Source organism: Malaclemys terrapin, chromosome 20 (assembly GCF_027887155.1).
Source record: "Malaclemys terrapin pileata isolate rMalTer1 chromosome 20, rMalTer1.hap1, whole genome shotgun sequence".
NCBI classification, from domain to species: domain Eukaryota; kingdom Metazoa; phylum Chordata; order Testudines; family Emydidae; genus Malaclemys; species Malaclemys terrapin.
The window spans coordinates 15,673,154-15,688,878 of NC_071524.1; the positions used below are offsets into that span (position 1 = coordinate 15,673,154).

Genomic DNA, 15,725 nt, shown 5'->3' on the forward strand with positions numbered 1-15,725 from the left:
ATGACCGGACGCTAGCTAACATGACGCTGATTTTTCAAAAAAACTCCAGAGTTGTTCCTGGCAATTACAGGCCCATAAGCCTAACTTCAGTACCGGTCAAATTGGTTGAAACTATAGTAAAGAGCAGAATTATCAGACACAGAGATGAACACGATTGTTGGGGGAAGAGTCAACATGGCTTTTGTTAGGGTTACCATACGTCCTCTTTTTCCCGGACATGTCCGGCTTTTCGGCAGTCAAACCCCCGTCCGGGGGGAATTGCCAAAAAGCGGAACATGTCCGGGAAAATGGCGGCTCTGTTTAAGAGCCCGGCTGCCTGAACGCTACCGGCTTTGGGCAGCCCCGTGCCTGGAGACCCTGCGCCGCTGGAGCCCGGGAGGGGAAGTGCCCGGCTGGGGGCACAGGGTCTGGAGGCACGGGGCTGCCCGAAGCCGGTAGCGCTCGGGCAGCCCGGCTCTTAAATAGAGCCGCGGGGACTGGAGCCTCCAGCCACCGGGGCTGTGTGTAACTGACACAGTGTCAGTTACACAGAGCCCCAGCCGCTGGAGGCTCTGTTTAAGAACCGGGCTGCCCGAGAGCTACCGGCTTCGGGCAGCCCCCTTGCCTCCGGACCCTGCGCCCCCAGCCAGGCACTTCCCCTCCCGGGCTCCGGCGGCGCAGGGTCTGGAGGCACGGGGGCTGCCCAAAGCCGGTAGCGCTGGGGCAGCCCGGCTCTTAAACAGAGCCTAAGAGGAGCAGAGCCTCCAGCTGCGGGGGCTCTGCTCCTCTTCGGCTCTGTGTAACTTATACAGTGTAAGTTACGCAGAGCCGCCGGAGCCCCGGAGGGGAAGTGCCCGGCCGGGGGCACAGGGTCCGGAGGCATGGGGGCTGCCCAAAGCCCGAGCGCTACCGGCTTCACAGTTTGCTGGGCAGCCTCCAGACCCTGCGCCCCCGGCTGGGCGCTTCCCCTCCCGGGCACCAGCTGCGCTGGGGAAGCGCCGGCTGGGGGCGCAGGGTCTGGGGGCTGCCTGGGAAACCGTGATGCTGGTAGCACTGGGGCAGCCCTTTCCCCCTGGCTGGGAGTGGGAGGGAGGAGGGGGCGGAGTTAGGGTGGGGGAAGGGGCGGAGTTGGGGCGGGGCTAGGGGTGGGGAAATGGGCGGGGCCATGGCCCGTGGAGGGTCCTCTTTTTTTATTTATGAGATATGGTAACCCTACTTTTGTAAAGGGAAATCACGCCTCACCAATCTACTAGAATTCTTTGAGGGGGTCAACAAACATGTGGACAAGGGGGATCCAGTGGACATAGTGTACTTAGATTTTCAGAAAGCCGTTGACAAGGTCCCTCACCAAAGGCCCTTGAGCAAAGTAAGCTGAGATGGGAGACGCGGGAAGGTCCTCTCCTGGATCGGTAACTGGTTAAAAGACAGGAAACAAAGGGTAGGAATAAACAGTCAGTTTTCAGAGTGGAAAGAGGTAAAGAGAGGGATCCCCCAGGGATCTGCACTGGGACCTAGCGCTTTGCACGGGCGTAGATGACACTAGGGGTGATCTTGCAGGGGTACCAGTGAAGAGGGAACATGTCAAAGTAGGCCAGGAGGGAAGCCCGCACGCCCTCTCGCACCCCTGGAAGGACGGCGAGCCCTGACGGGGCTAGGGCTTCCGGTTTGGCTCTGCATCAGGACCCCAGGTTTCCGGGGCGTGAATCACTGGCAATGTGCCCCGATGCACCGGGAAATCCCTGCTGAATCAGCCACGAAAGTCCAAGGATCAATAACAACAACAAGGCGCTGTAACCAGACAGCCTCGGGGAGGGGATACCCCGGCTCTGCAGGGGAGGGCGGGACGGGGATCGCTCAGACGGGGTAGGGAGATTGGGATATCCTGGGTCGGCGGGGGAGGCGGAGAATGGGGTTATGCTGTCTCTGAAGAGAGATGGGGATTTCCTGGCTCTGAGAGGCTGGGGATGGGATGGGGGGGTGGGATTGTCCCTGGTCTAAGAGGTTCGGGATGGGATGGAGGGGGAGATAGGGATTGTCCCAGCTCTGAGAGGCCGGGGATGGGACGGGATGGGAATGGGGGAAGGGGATTTCCCAGCTCTGAAATGCCCAGGATGGGATGGGGGGATGGGAGTTTCCCTGGCTCTGAGAGGCCGGGGATGGGATGGGGGAGAGGGGGATGGGGATTGTCCTGGCTCTGAGAGGCCAGGGATGGGATGGGGGGTGGTGATGGGCTCTGTCCCGGTGCTGAGAGGCCGGGGATGGGATGGGAATGGGGGAAGGGGATTTCCCAGCTCTGAAAAGCCCAGGATAGAGCAGGGATGGGGGTTTCTCTGGCTCCAAGAGGCCTGGGTTGGGATGGTGTGTGTGTGTGTGGGGGGAATGGGGATTGTCCCGGCTCTGAGAGGCCCGAGATGGGATGGGGGGTGGGGATGGGCATTGTCCTGGCTCTGGGAGGCCCGGGCTGGGGTGGAGTATCAGGGCTTCACAGCTGCTGCCTTCTCACAGTCTCGGGAATGTCCCAAGACCTGGAGCCAGCAGGCACCTCGCCCCCAGCTTGGATCCAGCCCACCCGGGAGTCTGATCCCACTCAGGCAATCTCCCCAGCGCTAGAAAGGTAGCAGGGCCCAGAGGCTCAGGCCCCCATTGCAGCGCCAGGACGCCTGGGTTCTATTCGCAGCCGTTCTGTTGATGCCTTTCCACAAGGCTGGTCCCCTGCCTCAGTTTCCCCTCCCACCCAGCTGTAACTTCCCTGGGGCGGGCCCGCTCCGTGCCGTGTATTTGAATGTTCTATTTTAAACCACCATGTTCAGAAATCATTTGAAATCTCGTGTTTAACTTCCCCTGACTCCTGGGAGCTCCGAGCCACAATTCGGATCCGTTTTTCTGGGGGTCCAGATCCTCTGCTCTGAACTGTCATTCGGGAGAATCGGCTCCCTTGGGCTCAACTCAGCAGCCAGCCCCAGCATGACGGCATTCAATCGGGAATGGTTTCTAGCGGCCGGGGAAGCGTGGGGGGAAGCCAGCGGCCCTCGCACGCTTCCTCTGCTGCACCTTCTGCAGCCAGACTGTTGCACAATCCACCCGCATTCCCAGGAATCTCCCAGTGCCAGGAGGCGTCGGCGGTGGCCCCCGCTCAGCCAGGCCCCAAGCTGGGGATGAGCCGTCTCAACAGGCTAGGGGAGCCGGGGGCGGGGGAGGAGGACCGGGGTGAATGGGGCTGCACACGGCTTCGCTAGCCTGAAGTGGGTCTCCAGGGCCAGAGAGAGAACTCAGGAATCCTGACTCCCGGACTGCTCCCTCCTCCCCCCACCACCTCAATCTAACCACTAGACTCCACTCCCCTCCCTGAGCTGGAGAGAGAACCCAGGAGACCTGGCTCCCATCCCCCTGCTCTAACCACTAGACCCCATTCCCCTCCCAGAGCTGGGGATAGAACCCAGGAGTCCTGACTCCCAGGCTCCCCCCCCCGCTCTAACCACTAGACTCTGCTCCCTCCCAGAGCTGGGAACAGATCCCAGGAGTCCTGGCACCCAGCCGCCATGCTCTAACCACCAGACTCCCCTTCCCTCTAAAGCTAGGAACTAAACCCAGGAGTCCTGACTCCCGATCACACCCCACCCACCCCAAGCCCCAACCTCTAGATCCGACTCCCCTCCCAGAGCTCGGAATAGATACCCCGAATTCTGATCCCCAGCCCTGGCCTTGCTCTAACTAGGAGGTCGTGCTGGTTCCCGGAACCGGGAACAGAACCCAGGAGTCCTGACGCCCGGTGTCATCTGCTAACTGGTAATCCCGACTCCAGCTCGCCAGTCAATGTTCCACCAAGTCCATGCCAGGGCACGGCCGATTCCTGGTGCTTTGGAGAAAAGCCAATCCCCGCACACACACCCCACACAAGGCACCGGGCCACTTAGCCAGTGCTGGCTGGCGTCTGTCCTGCTGGACACGCTTGGTCGCCTGAAGATATGACCTAGAGATGGTGGGGCTGATGGGGGCATCCAAGCCGCGACATTTGCCAAAGGGCAAAACCACGCAGGGAGGGGACTTCCCAGCTAGCGGGGGTGGGGGGGGAGAGTGCTATCACACTCAGGATGGGGTGCGGCTCTGGGCTAATGCTACGAGGCAGATTTGTTCCTGATTCTCAGCTGCTCAAACTCAGCCCTTCGCCCGGGAGCTCTCCTGGATTTCTCGCTGGCGCTGGGCTCCCACATCGCTTGCGGGATGCTTGCTGCCCTCTCCGTCCCGTGCTGGCCAACAACAACCTGGCCTTGTCTCTTCAGGGCTTCCGAGCTGGGCTACAGCGAAGCCGCCCACCTAGGCATGGCAACACCCAGCTCACCTGTCCTCCGCTCTCCGCATCGGCTTCCCGGCCCGCGTCAAATCAAGTCTGTTCTTCTTTGTTTGACCCTTCTCTAATATACACACACGGCAACGGGTCCAGTGGGCAGCAAACCAAAGCAACAACCCTACCAAAACAAGGCCCTCCAGCACGCCACGCGCGCCCCCCTCTGGGGAGCGGACGAGAGAACAAACCGCACAGCCCGGGTCAGCTGACTCAGGGGTGTGATGCAGGGGCTAAAAATTGCCATGTAGACGCTTGGGCACGGGCTCCGGGATCCTCCCCGCTCGCGAGCCCTTCAATTTTACAGCCCCAAATCCTGAGAGCTCCAACCTCCTGGAGAACCCAGGCCATGAAATACCCCGGCTGGATCCCAATAACTTGTGTCTACACACAAATCGTGCTAACCCAGGGTCCCAGGATCTCAAGAGTGTGAAGCCAGGACCCAAGGTTCAAGCCCTATTGCTTGGCAGGGTAGATACAGCCCCACGGGGACTCATGCTCTGGGAGTTCCCCAGAAGTGTCCCACGGGCTGAATCTCTTTGTCCTCCGGACAGTCAAATTTGGTGGACGGTCAAGTTTCCCCAGGCTGCACCACGAGCCAAGGGCTAGAGTGGCCATATTTGGAGAGGGCACTAGGAAGCCCGGGGATATGGCCGGTTGGACCTGGGTCCCCATGACGCAGAGGCTCAGGGATGTAGGCTCCGGGCAGCGCTTACCTCAAGCAGCTCCCGGAAGCAGTGGCATGTCCCTTCTCCGGCTCCTACGCGGAGGAGTGGCCAGGCGGCTCTGTGCACTGCCCCGTCCGCAGGCACCGCCTCTGTAGCTCCCATTGGAGCACTGGAGGGGGGGCCATGCTGCGGCTTCCGGGAGCCGCGTGGAGCGGCCCCTGACCCTGCACCCCAGCTGGAGCACCGGCCCGTGGGCCGTACTTTGCCCGCTCCTGATCTACACCATCGCTGACTGGGATGCTCTTAAAACCTCCAGTGATGGAGATCCCACCACCTCCCTAGGTAATTTGGTTCCAGTGTTTAACTAGCCTGACCATTAGGAAGTTTTTCCCAATGTCCAACCTAAACCTCCCTTGCAGCAATTGGAGCCCCTCATTTTATGTCCTGTCCTGGGTGGTTAAGGAGAACAATTTATCGACGCCCCGTCTTTATAATACTCGTTTATGTACTTGGTGACTTATCTCACCCCCCCACACCTACACGTGTCTTCTCTTCTAGACTAAACAAACCCACTTTTTTCAATCTTTCTTCCTGGGTCACGTCTTCCAGACGTTTCATCATGTTGCTCTCCTCCAGACATTCTCCAATTTGTCCACATCCTTCCCGAAACCTGGTGCCCCAAGTCGGGCCCAGAACTCCGGCTGCAGCCTGATCAACGCTGAGCAGAGTGGAAAAATCACTTCTCAGAATCACGGCTTGCTTACTACACGCTTGCTAATGCAGGCGGGAATCATGCTTGCTTTTGTGTGTGTGTGTTTTGCAACGGCTGTTGACTCACACTTAGTTTGCAACCTCGTCATGAGTTTCAATGGGTCTGTTTATCGCATAGGTACGCGGAGGGTGACCAGATGTCCCGATTTTATAGGGACAGTCCTGATTTTTGGGGTCTTTTTCTTATATAGTCTCCTATTACCCCCCACCCCCCGTCCCGATTTTTAACATGTGCAGTCTCATTCTCACTGGCCACCCTGCTGGGTTTGGGTTTAAGGCTGGGGCAGCCCCCGTCCCTACAGGGCTCAAATGCAACCTTTAAAACAGACAATTGGAGGACAAGCCAGCCCCTCTCCTGCCGCGTTGTTCCATTATATCTCACCGCGAGATGGCTTACCTGTGCGGCGATCGTTTTCAAATGCTCCCTCACGAGGCCTGGTTGGGACAAAGAGTCGAGCAGCCGGGCGTGAATACAGGCGTGTCTAGGGGCACGCTGAATCTTGTCCCTTTGCCGGCTTTCCCCTCTGCTTGTCCTAGAGGTGACCAAAGGCAGAGGAGAGATCAGTACCTTGAGAGGTGGGGTCAGCATTGGCTGCGAGGGCAGAGTGTCCCTCGAGCCCCCACGCCCTGCTCCCCACAGCCCAGAGCCCCACGCTGAGCCCCCCCGCCCCGCAGCCCAGCACCCCCCGTCCCGCTCCCTGCAGCCCAGCGCCCCCCGCCAAGCCCCCCGCCCCGCTCCCTGCAGCCCAGAGCCCCCTGGTGCCACGCTGGGGCATTGGGGCCAGCGCTGACTGGGGAGAGTGCCCTACTGAGCCCCCCAATGGCTGGCCAGGTACAAGCTATACCCGAGTGAGAACTGGACATCACGGCACATGTCTGTTCTTGGCTCGAGGCGGATGGAAGCTGTGGGGGTGGGGGGTGCAGTGGGTGAGAAGCAGGGTGAGAGGGCAGGTAGCTGCAGCCCGGGGCGATCCGTGGGGCGGGCGAGGGTGCTCGGGAGGGGAGGGGGTAGGGTTACCATATTTTGTGCCTCCAAAAGGAGGACACTCCACGGGGCCCTGACCCCGCCCCCAGCCCCGCCCCCTCCCCCGCCCCAACTCCGCCCCCTCCCCAAAGTCTCCGCCCCCTCCCCTGCTTCCCGCGAACATTTAATTCGCGGGAAGCCTGGGCAGGTAAGGGGGAGTGTGGGGGGAGGAGGTGCGGCCCAGGCTGGCCCCCCCGGCGGCTCCAGCCTGGGTCGGCTCGGGCCCTGGGGTGCCGGCCCTGGCCCCCGGCCGACCACCCCCGGCCCGCCCAGCACTGCCGGCCGGCCCCCGGCGGCCCAGCGCACCCCCCCGGCTCCCGGCCCCGGCGGCCCAGCGCACCCCCCCGGCTCCCGGCCCCGGCGGCCCAGCGCACCCCCCCGGCTCCCGGCCCCGACGGCCCAGCGCACCCCCCCGGCGGCCCGGCTCCCGGCCCGACCCCCCGGCTCCCGGCCCCGCGGCCCAACGCACCCCCCCGGCTCCCGGCCCCGCGGCCCAGCGCACCCCCCCAGCGGCCCGGCTCCCGGCCCGACCCCCCGGCTCCCGGCCCAGCGCACCCTCCCGGCCCCGCGGCCCAGCGCACCCCCGCGGCCGCGGCCCCGGCCCGGCGGCCCAGCGCACCCCCCCGGCGGCCCGGCTCCCGGCCCGACCCCCCGGCTCCCGGCCCCGCGGCCCAACGCACCCCCCCGGCTCCCGGCCCCGCGGCCCAGCGCACCCCCCCCGGCTCCCGGCCCCGCGGCCCAGCGCACCCCCGCGGCCCCGGCCCGGCGGCCCAGCGCACCCCCCCGGCAGCCCGGCTCGACCCCCCGGCCCCGCGGCCCAGCGCACCCCCTCGGCGGCCCGACCCCGCGGCTCCGGCCCGGCTCCCGGCCCGGCTCCCGGCCCGGCACTGCGCCCCTGGACCCCGGCCCGGCACCGCGCGCCCGGCACCGCGACCCCGGCCCAGCCCTCCCTCCCGATTTTCCCGGACATGCCCGGCTTTTGGGGATTTCCCCCCGGACGGGGATTTGAGCCCCCAAAAGCCGGACATGTCCGGGAAAATCCGGACGTATGGTAACCCTAGGAGGGGGGGCAGCCCGAAGGGTGAGGTTACCTAAACAGGGCAGCCAGAAAAGCAAGCGTCAGCCCCTTGGCTACCAACTGCGGCTGAAACAGAGCCAGGAGAGCGCGGGGCTGCAGGGCACTGATCGGCCACATGCGGGCTAGGGGTGAACAGGCCTGAGTGCGGGGGAATGGGGTGCACAAGGGTATGGGTTTGGGGACAGGCCCCGATCTCACACAGACACAGTCCATAGTCCCTTGCCAGTCTATATGCCCTGATCCCCACCCTACCCTGCATGGGCCCGGCTCCAGACCCTGATCCCCACCTCATCCCCAAGAGGCCAGACTCCAGGCCTCCATTTCCCCCCCAGGCCGGGCTCTGGGCCACCCCCACCTCCATGGAAGGCTAATTTTAGCCGGGAATGGCAGGAATGTGCTGATAACGAGAGGCAGCTGTGGGGAGGGTGCGTTGGTGGGTGTGTGTCTGTGACAGGGTGGCTGGATTCCCACCCCTCCCCAAGCCCCCGGCTGGCTTCTAGGAGCTTCCAATCCCCTCGGGCTGAGTCAGCATCCGGCTGATTGCACAGCTGGCCTCCAGATGTGCATCCCTCCCAGGAGGAGAGCTGGGGAAATGGCCCGCCCCTTGCCAAGCCCCGGGGGTCTCGCATTGCAACGTGGACACCACTCTCGGTTTGGCCCGGCTGGTGCCATTGCGCCTCTCTCTCAGGCAGGGAAACTGAGGCACAGAGCAAGCTGGGGACTCACCCCCCCACGTTACATTAGATCCCACTAGACTAACTCACTAACCATTAGAACTCCCCCCACTAATCATTAGACTCCGCTGCCCTCCCCGAGCTGGGGATAAAACCCAGAAGTCCTGACTCCCAGCCCCCTCTGCTCTAACCACTAGGCCCTGCTCGTCTCTGAGCCAGGAACAGAATCGAGTAAGCAGGACTGTCGATCAGGACTCCTGGGTTCTATTTCCCAGCTCTGGGAAGGGAGTGGGGTCTAGTGGCTAGAGTGAGGGTGCGGGCTGGGAGCCCAGGACTCCTGGGTTCCATTCCTGGCTCATGGGGTGACCATGGTGGAGTCCCCCCTCCCCCCATGCCTCATTTCCCCCCTCCATCCAGTTAGGGATGATTGTAACAAGAGTTTCCATCTGTGATAGGTATGGGGGGCGGGGGTAGGGGGCACTCACCTGCCAGGACAGAGAATGCATCCAGGTGACCCAGTTCTCAACCCCCTCTTCATCCACACACAGCCCCGCCCCACACACACACGGCCTGCCCCATGGCAGGGACCCTGGCCTCCGCCCCAGCAGCCCCCCACCTCCAGCAAGAGATGGAGAAAAAGCGACCGAGCCGGTCTGTTTCCTTGTCAATTTCAGGTCGCTCAATGACATTACTAGCCTATGTGTGTGTGACATTAATAGTGGGGTGTGTCTGTGTGTGAGAGACATTGATAGCGTGATGATGTGTACGTGTGTGACATTAATAGTGGGGTGTTGTGTGGGTGTGACTTTAACAGTGGTGTGTGTGTGACATTAATGGTGGGGTGTGTTAATAGCGGGGTTTGTGTGTCTTATATTAATAGTGGGGTGGGTGTATGTTGGGGTGACATTACTCGTGGTGTATGTGTGTTACATTAATAGTGAGGTGGGGTGTGTGTCTGTGTGTGAGAAACATTGACAGCGTGATGTGTGTTACATTAATAGTGGAGTGTTGTGTGTGTGTGTGCATGTGTGCCATTGACAGCATGATGTGTATGTGTTTTACATTAATAGTGGGGTGTTGTGCGTGTGTGTGTGTGACATTGACAGTGTGATGTTGTGTACATGTGTGACATTAATAGTGGAGTGTTGTGCGTGTGTGTGTGTGACATTGACGGCATGATGTTGTGTATGTGTGTGACATTAATAGTGGGGTGTTGTGCATGTGTGTGTGACATTGACAGCGTGATGTTGTGTATATGTGTGACATTAATAGTGGGGTGTTGTGTGCGTTCCATTAAGAAGTGGGTGGGTGTATGTGGGTGTGAGAGTAACCATGGGGTGTTGTGTGGGTTTGACATTAGCAGTGTGTATGTGTGTGACATTAATAGTGGGGTGTGGGGGTGACATTTACAGCGGGGGAGGTGTGGACACATCCATCTCTGGGTTTGCCTGTGTCTAGATGTGTCTTTGCACGTGCGTGCGTCTCCGCACGCGGGTATTTGTGCGACTGTCTGATTGTGTCTCTACTTAGGCGCTTGTCTGCACACACGCCCGGCCGCCATCTCCTAGATGGACTCAGAGGCTCAGCTGTGTTTCCTAGCCCCCTCTCCTGCTGGCCCCGAGGGAGATTCCTGGAAGGAGCTCTGTGGTCTAGCCATGGTGGGGGCGGGTGGGCTCTGGGTTGCGGGAAGGTCTCTTTGAGTCACTCTGAGCAGAGGGTGATGCCAGCTGGGTTCCCTCGGCCAGGAACCAGAGACACTCACCACCACAAACGCTCTGGGCCTCCCGTCAGCCCCACCGCCCGGGGAGCTGCTGCTGGCGCTGGTGCTGCCTGGCCCCCGCTGCCTGCAGGCACGTCCCCCACGTCTGGAGAAGGAGGCACAAGGGATGAGCTCAGGCCTCCGGGCTGTCAGACAGCACAGTCAGTAACCTCGGTCCCGACCCGCATCGCCCACAGTCCTGCCAGTGCCCCTCACTCCCAACCTGCAGCCCCCTGCCAGCCCAGCCCTGGGCTGGGCTCCCCCCAATCTCAGCTCTGCCGGTGCCCCTCACTCCCGACCTGCAGCCCCTCTGTTATTCCAGCTCTGGGCACCCCAGAAATGCACTCTCTCTCATTAGTGGCACATACATACCAGGGGAGGACCCTTCCCTCACCTCCAGGGATGGCTGGGTGGGACTCGGGGCAGGTCCGACTGCCGGATCAGACACTAGAACCTATGGGTCTGACCCACAGCTGGTGCAAATCAGCGTTACTCAGCTCAATGGAGCCATGCCAATTTCCCCCAGCTGGGGATCTGGCCCCAAAGACTCCACTGGAGCCAAGCTGATTTACCCCAAGTGGGGATTTGTCCCCTATGGTTATTTCATGCCCTCCACGGTGCCCAGTTTCTCAGTCCAGCTGTTGGGAGCAGCTCCGGGGCTGGCGGGGTGGGGTGGAGTAGGGGAAATGCAGGTTCTGTAACGTCCATTCCCTGGGTAGTTAATTAGCGCTCGCGGTGACACTGCAGCACTCAGCCCCGTGTGGGTATCAGACTCTGGTGCAGGGAGAGTCACATCGTGGAGAATCCAAGAGCCTCTCGCCCGTTCGTCACCTGTCCCCACGGCGCGTCCGCCTGGGCCGTTCCCTCCTCCCAGGCAGGACAAAGTTGGAATGTCCAGTAATATTTTGAGGATGCCCCTGTGTGCCTCAGTTTCCCTCTGCCCTTTTCATTGCTCCCCCGTGGTTGCAACGAAGGGTTAAAAAGCCCCTCCTGGCCCACAGCAGGAGACATGAGCCCTGTGGGTCCCACTGACTGTCTGGGGGTGGGGGTGAAAGGGGCCTTAAAGGACTGGCTGAAACTGACCCGTAGCAGCAGAGTCCAAAAAGGCGAGGATGGAACAACTGACACCCAGCGCAGGAGGGACGCGTGAGCTCAGTGTGGGTCGGCAGCTCTCCCGTGGGACTACGCCACGGATGGACCCTACGGCGGCTCGGCTGGTGGGGAAGACCGCCACGGCCTGCCCCCTGCTGCATCCCGCTGGCTGACAGACCCTGCTTGGTTTGGAAAAGGCAGCCTGGGGTCACTGCAAAGCCTCACGGAGGTGCCGGGGTCCGGGAAGAGCAGAAACATGGCAGAGCCGGGGGCATCTCAGCTGGACTCGCCTGGCAGAGCTCACAGACCAATAATTGACACTATAGAAAATTCATTAACTAAGCTTCAGAGAGCCCAGGAGTCCTGGCACCACTCCCCTGCTCTACCCCACTCCCCTCCCAGGGCCGGGATAGAACCCAGGAGTCCTGACCACCAGTCCCCACTCCCCTCCCAGAGCCGGGATAGAACCCAGGAGTCCTGACCACCAGTCCCCACTCCCCTCCCAGAGCCAGGATAGAACCCAGGAGTCCTGACCACCAGTCCCCACTCCCCTCCCAGGGCCAGGATAGAACCCAGGAGTCCTGACCACCAGTCCCCACTCCCCTCCCAGGGCCAGGATAGAACCCAGGAGTCCTGACCACCAGTCCCCACTCCCCTCCCAGGGCCGGGATAGAACCCAGGAGTCCTGACCACCAGCCCCCACTCCCCTCCCAGAACTAGGATAGAACCCAGCCCCCTGCTCTAACCCACTAGACCTCACTCTCCTCCCCGAGCAGGGAAGGGAACCCAGGAGTCCTGGCTCCCAGCTCCAGTCACTAGGAGAGCCCACTGGCTCCTTTTGGCCTTAAAAACCTTTTGGCAAATCCCCAGCTGAGGCCAATCCGCATTGGAGTGATCCTGATTCACACCAGCTGCGGACTCCGGCCCTCCCAGCCTGAGCCATAGAACCCAGGAGTCCTGCCTGCCCCCTGCACCCACTAGACCCCACTCTCCTAGCCCATGCGGATAAGTGCGGGCAGCGCCCCTCCCCAGCTCCCCCCGCGCATTGTGGGCCTGGCTGGTGCGGCCCTGCGTTAGGCCTTTGCCGGGAAGACGCTGACGCGGGCAGATGTGTTGCTGATGACCGGACAGGCCGTCAGAAAAGCAGAAGCTGATGAATTGCACAACTCGAAGGAACGTAAGCCCGGCGCTGAGCTCCGAGCTGCAGCCCCGCCAGGCCAGGCACGACATCCCCAACCCCGCGGACGGCGGCTGGAAACGCATCGCCGGGACTAGCGGCCTCTGGCTCAGCCCCCCGAACCCCGCAGCAGGGCCCGAGAGACCCCCAGGCAATTACAATGGCCTTTGGCTTCAGGCCCGTCCGCTGATTGTCTGTATTGTTGCTTGTGTAAAGGCAGAGGCTAGAGACCCCAGCAGAGAGAGATCAGGGCCCCGTTGTGCCAGACGCTGCCCAAACCCTGAGATCAGGGCCCCATTGTACCAGGCCCTGCTCAGACCCCGGCTGAGATCAGGGCCCCGTCGTGTCTGGCGCTGTGCAGAGACAGTGATAGACAGAAGCACCAGCATTAAAAATCACACCCCGGGTTCTTTAAAAAGTCAGTAACACTTACCCCACCCTGAATTCCTACCTATCAAATATGCTGATCGTCAGATGGGGTGGGGGGCGTGGATACATAGGGATGTGGGGAGGGACAGACGGGTGGACAGAGGGGTGTGTATGGAGTTTGAAGGCTAGATGGGAGTGTGTTTGGGGTCAGAGGGGTGTGTAGGGGGATAGATGATGGGGGAGGGACAGACGGATGGACAGAGAGGTGTGTATGGAGTTTGAAGGCTAGATGGGGGTGTGTTTGGGGTCAGAGGGGTGTGTAGGGGGATAGATGACGGGGGAGGGACAGACGGGTGGACAGAGGGGTGTGTATGGAGTTTGAAGGCTAGATGGGGGTGTGTTTGGGGTCAGAGGGGTGTGTAGGGGGATAGATAACGGGGGAGGGACAGACGGATGGACAGAGGTGTGTATGGAGTTTGAAGGCTAGATGGGGGTGTGTTTGGGGTCAGAGGGGTGTGTAGGGGGATAGATGACGGGGGAGGGACAGACGGGTGGACAGAGGGGTGTGTATGGAGATCGAAGGCTAGATGGGAGTGTGTTTGGGGTCAGAGGGGTGTGTAGGGGATAGATGATGGGGGAGGGACAGACGGGTGGACAGAGGGGTGTGTATGGAGTTTGAAGGCTAGATGGGGGTGTGTTTGGGGTCAGAGGGGTGTGTAGGGGGATAGATGACGGGGGAGGGACAGACGGATGGACAGAGAGGTGTGTATGGAGTTTGAAGGCTAGATGGGGGTGTGTTTGGGGTCAGAGGGGTGTGTAGGGGGATAGATAACGGGGGAGGGACAGACGGATGGACAGAGAGGTGTGTATGGAGTTTGAAGGCTAGATGGGGGTGTGTTTGGGGTCAGAGGGGTGTGTAGGGGATAGATGACGGGGGAGGGACAGACGGATGGACAGAGAGGTGTGTATGGAGATCGAAGGCTAGATGGGAGTGTGTTTGGGGTCAGAGGGGTGTGTAGGGGGATAGATGACGGGGGAGGGACAGACGGGTGGACAGAGGGGTGTGTATGGAGTTTGAAGGCTAGATGGGAGTGTGTTTGGGGTCAGAGGGGTGTGTAGGGGGATAGATAACGGGGGAGGGACAGACGGATGGACAGAGGGGTGTGTATGGAGATCGAAGGCTAGATGGGGGTGTGTTTGGGGTCAGAGGGGTGTGTAGGGGGATAGATAACGGGGGAGGGACAGACGGATGGACAGAGGGGTGTGTATGGAGTTTGAAGGCTAGATGGGGGTGTGTTTGGGGTCAGAGGGGTGTGTAGGGGGATAGATGACGGGGGAGGGACAGACGGGTGGACAGAGAGGTGTGTATGGAGTTTGAAGGCTAGATGGGGGTGTGTTTGGGGTCAGAGGGGTGTGTAGGGGGATAGATAACGGGGGAGGGACAGACGGATGGACAGAGAGGTGTGTATGGAGTTTGAAGGCTAGATGGGGGTGTGTTTGGGGTCAGAGGGGTGTGTAGGGGGATAGATAACGGGGGAGGGACAGACGGATGGACAGAGAGGTGTGTATGGAGTTTGAAGGCTAGATGGGGGTGTGTTTGGGGTCAGAGGGGTGTGTAGGGGGATAGATAACGGGGGAGGGACAGACGGATGGACAGAGGGGTGTGTATGGAGTTTGAAGGCTAGATGGGGGTGTGTTTGGGGTCAGAGGGGTGTGTAGGGGGATAGATGATGGGGGGTGTGGGGACAGATAGGTGGATAGAGGGGTGTGTATGGGGCCGGAGAGATCACCCAGCACTAAGATGCAGCCACTTCTGGGGTAGGACGCAGCAGCTGTTTATACATGGATCCCGACCCACGTCCAAGGGGCACACTGAGCCAGCAGCAAGCAGAGCCCAGCCTGGAACGGGCCCCCGCCCATCTCCCATCCCTGAGCCGTTTGCTCTCCCTCGCCCTGTGCTGGGCTGGTGGTAGGCACACCCTCTTCCCGATGCCACAGCTCGCCCCAACCTGGCCTTCCTCCGGCCAATGCCCCCTGCCAACTGAGACCGGGTCAGACCGGTTTCGCCATCTCGTCCGAGAAGCACCACCCGCTTTCCCGGATGGCATTGCTGCCGGAGCCCAGCAAGTCAATCAGGAAGTGTCGAAAGCCGCTGGCAAGATCCACCCACACATGGGTGATTCCGCAGGACTTCCTGGTTCATGCAAGGCCTCGGTTCTCCCCCCCAGACCCTCCTCTCCCTGGACGTGACTGAAGGTGGTTGTGGGAACAAGGATGTTGGTCACTGAGCCTGCCTGGGAGCTCCCCCCACACTCCCCCAGCCTTATTGCTTCATGAGCCGTGGCCCCTGTGACCTGGGCATCGCGGTGCCTATTATAAACACTGAGGCAACTTTGCAGCCCGCTGGCATCACCTCCCCCTTTTACAGACGGGGAGAAACTAAGGCATGGAACGGGGGAAGGGCCTGCCTGAGGTCACAGAGCCGATCGGTGGCAGAGATAGGAACACCCCTGGTCCCCAATCCTACGTTCCCACCACTAGACCCCACTCCCCTCCCACAGCTGGGGATAGAACCCAGGAGTCCTGGCTGCCAGACCTCCCTGCTCTAACCTCAACAGCCCACTCCCCTCCTGAAGCTGGAGATAGAACCCAGGAGTCCTGGCTCCCAGCCCCTCTGCTCTAACCACTAGACCCCACTCCCCTCCCAAAGCTGGGAACAGAACCCAGGAGTCCAGCCACCCAGTCTCCTGCCCTAAACACTCCCTCCCAGTAAGAACCCAGGAGTCCTGCCA

The 15,725-nt window shown here is 61.1% G+C and overlaps 1 protein-coding gene across 1 annotated transcript in view; it reads right to left on the reverse strand.

Moving 5' to 3' along the window:
• Positions 1 to 1,490: 1,490 nt before the first annotated feature.
• LOC128826376 (calpain small subunit 1-like) overlaps positions 1,491 to 15,725 on the reverse strand; it is a 35,003-nt gene continuing 20,768 nt past the window's right edge. Inside the window, exon 5 of the mRNA XM_054009625.1 lies at positions 1,491 to 1,603. Within this exon, the coding sequence (XP_053865600.1) occupies positions 1,491 to 1,603 (113 nt within the window). The remainder of the gene's footprint in view (positions 1,604 to 15,725) is intronic.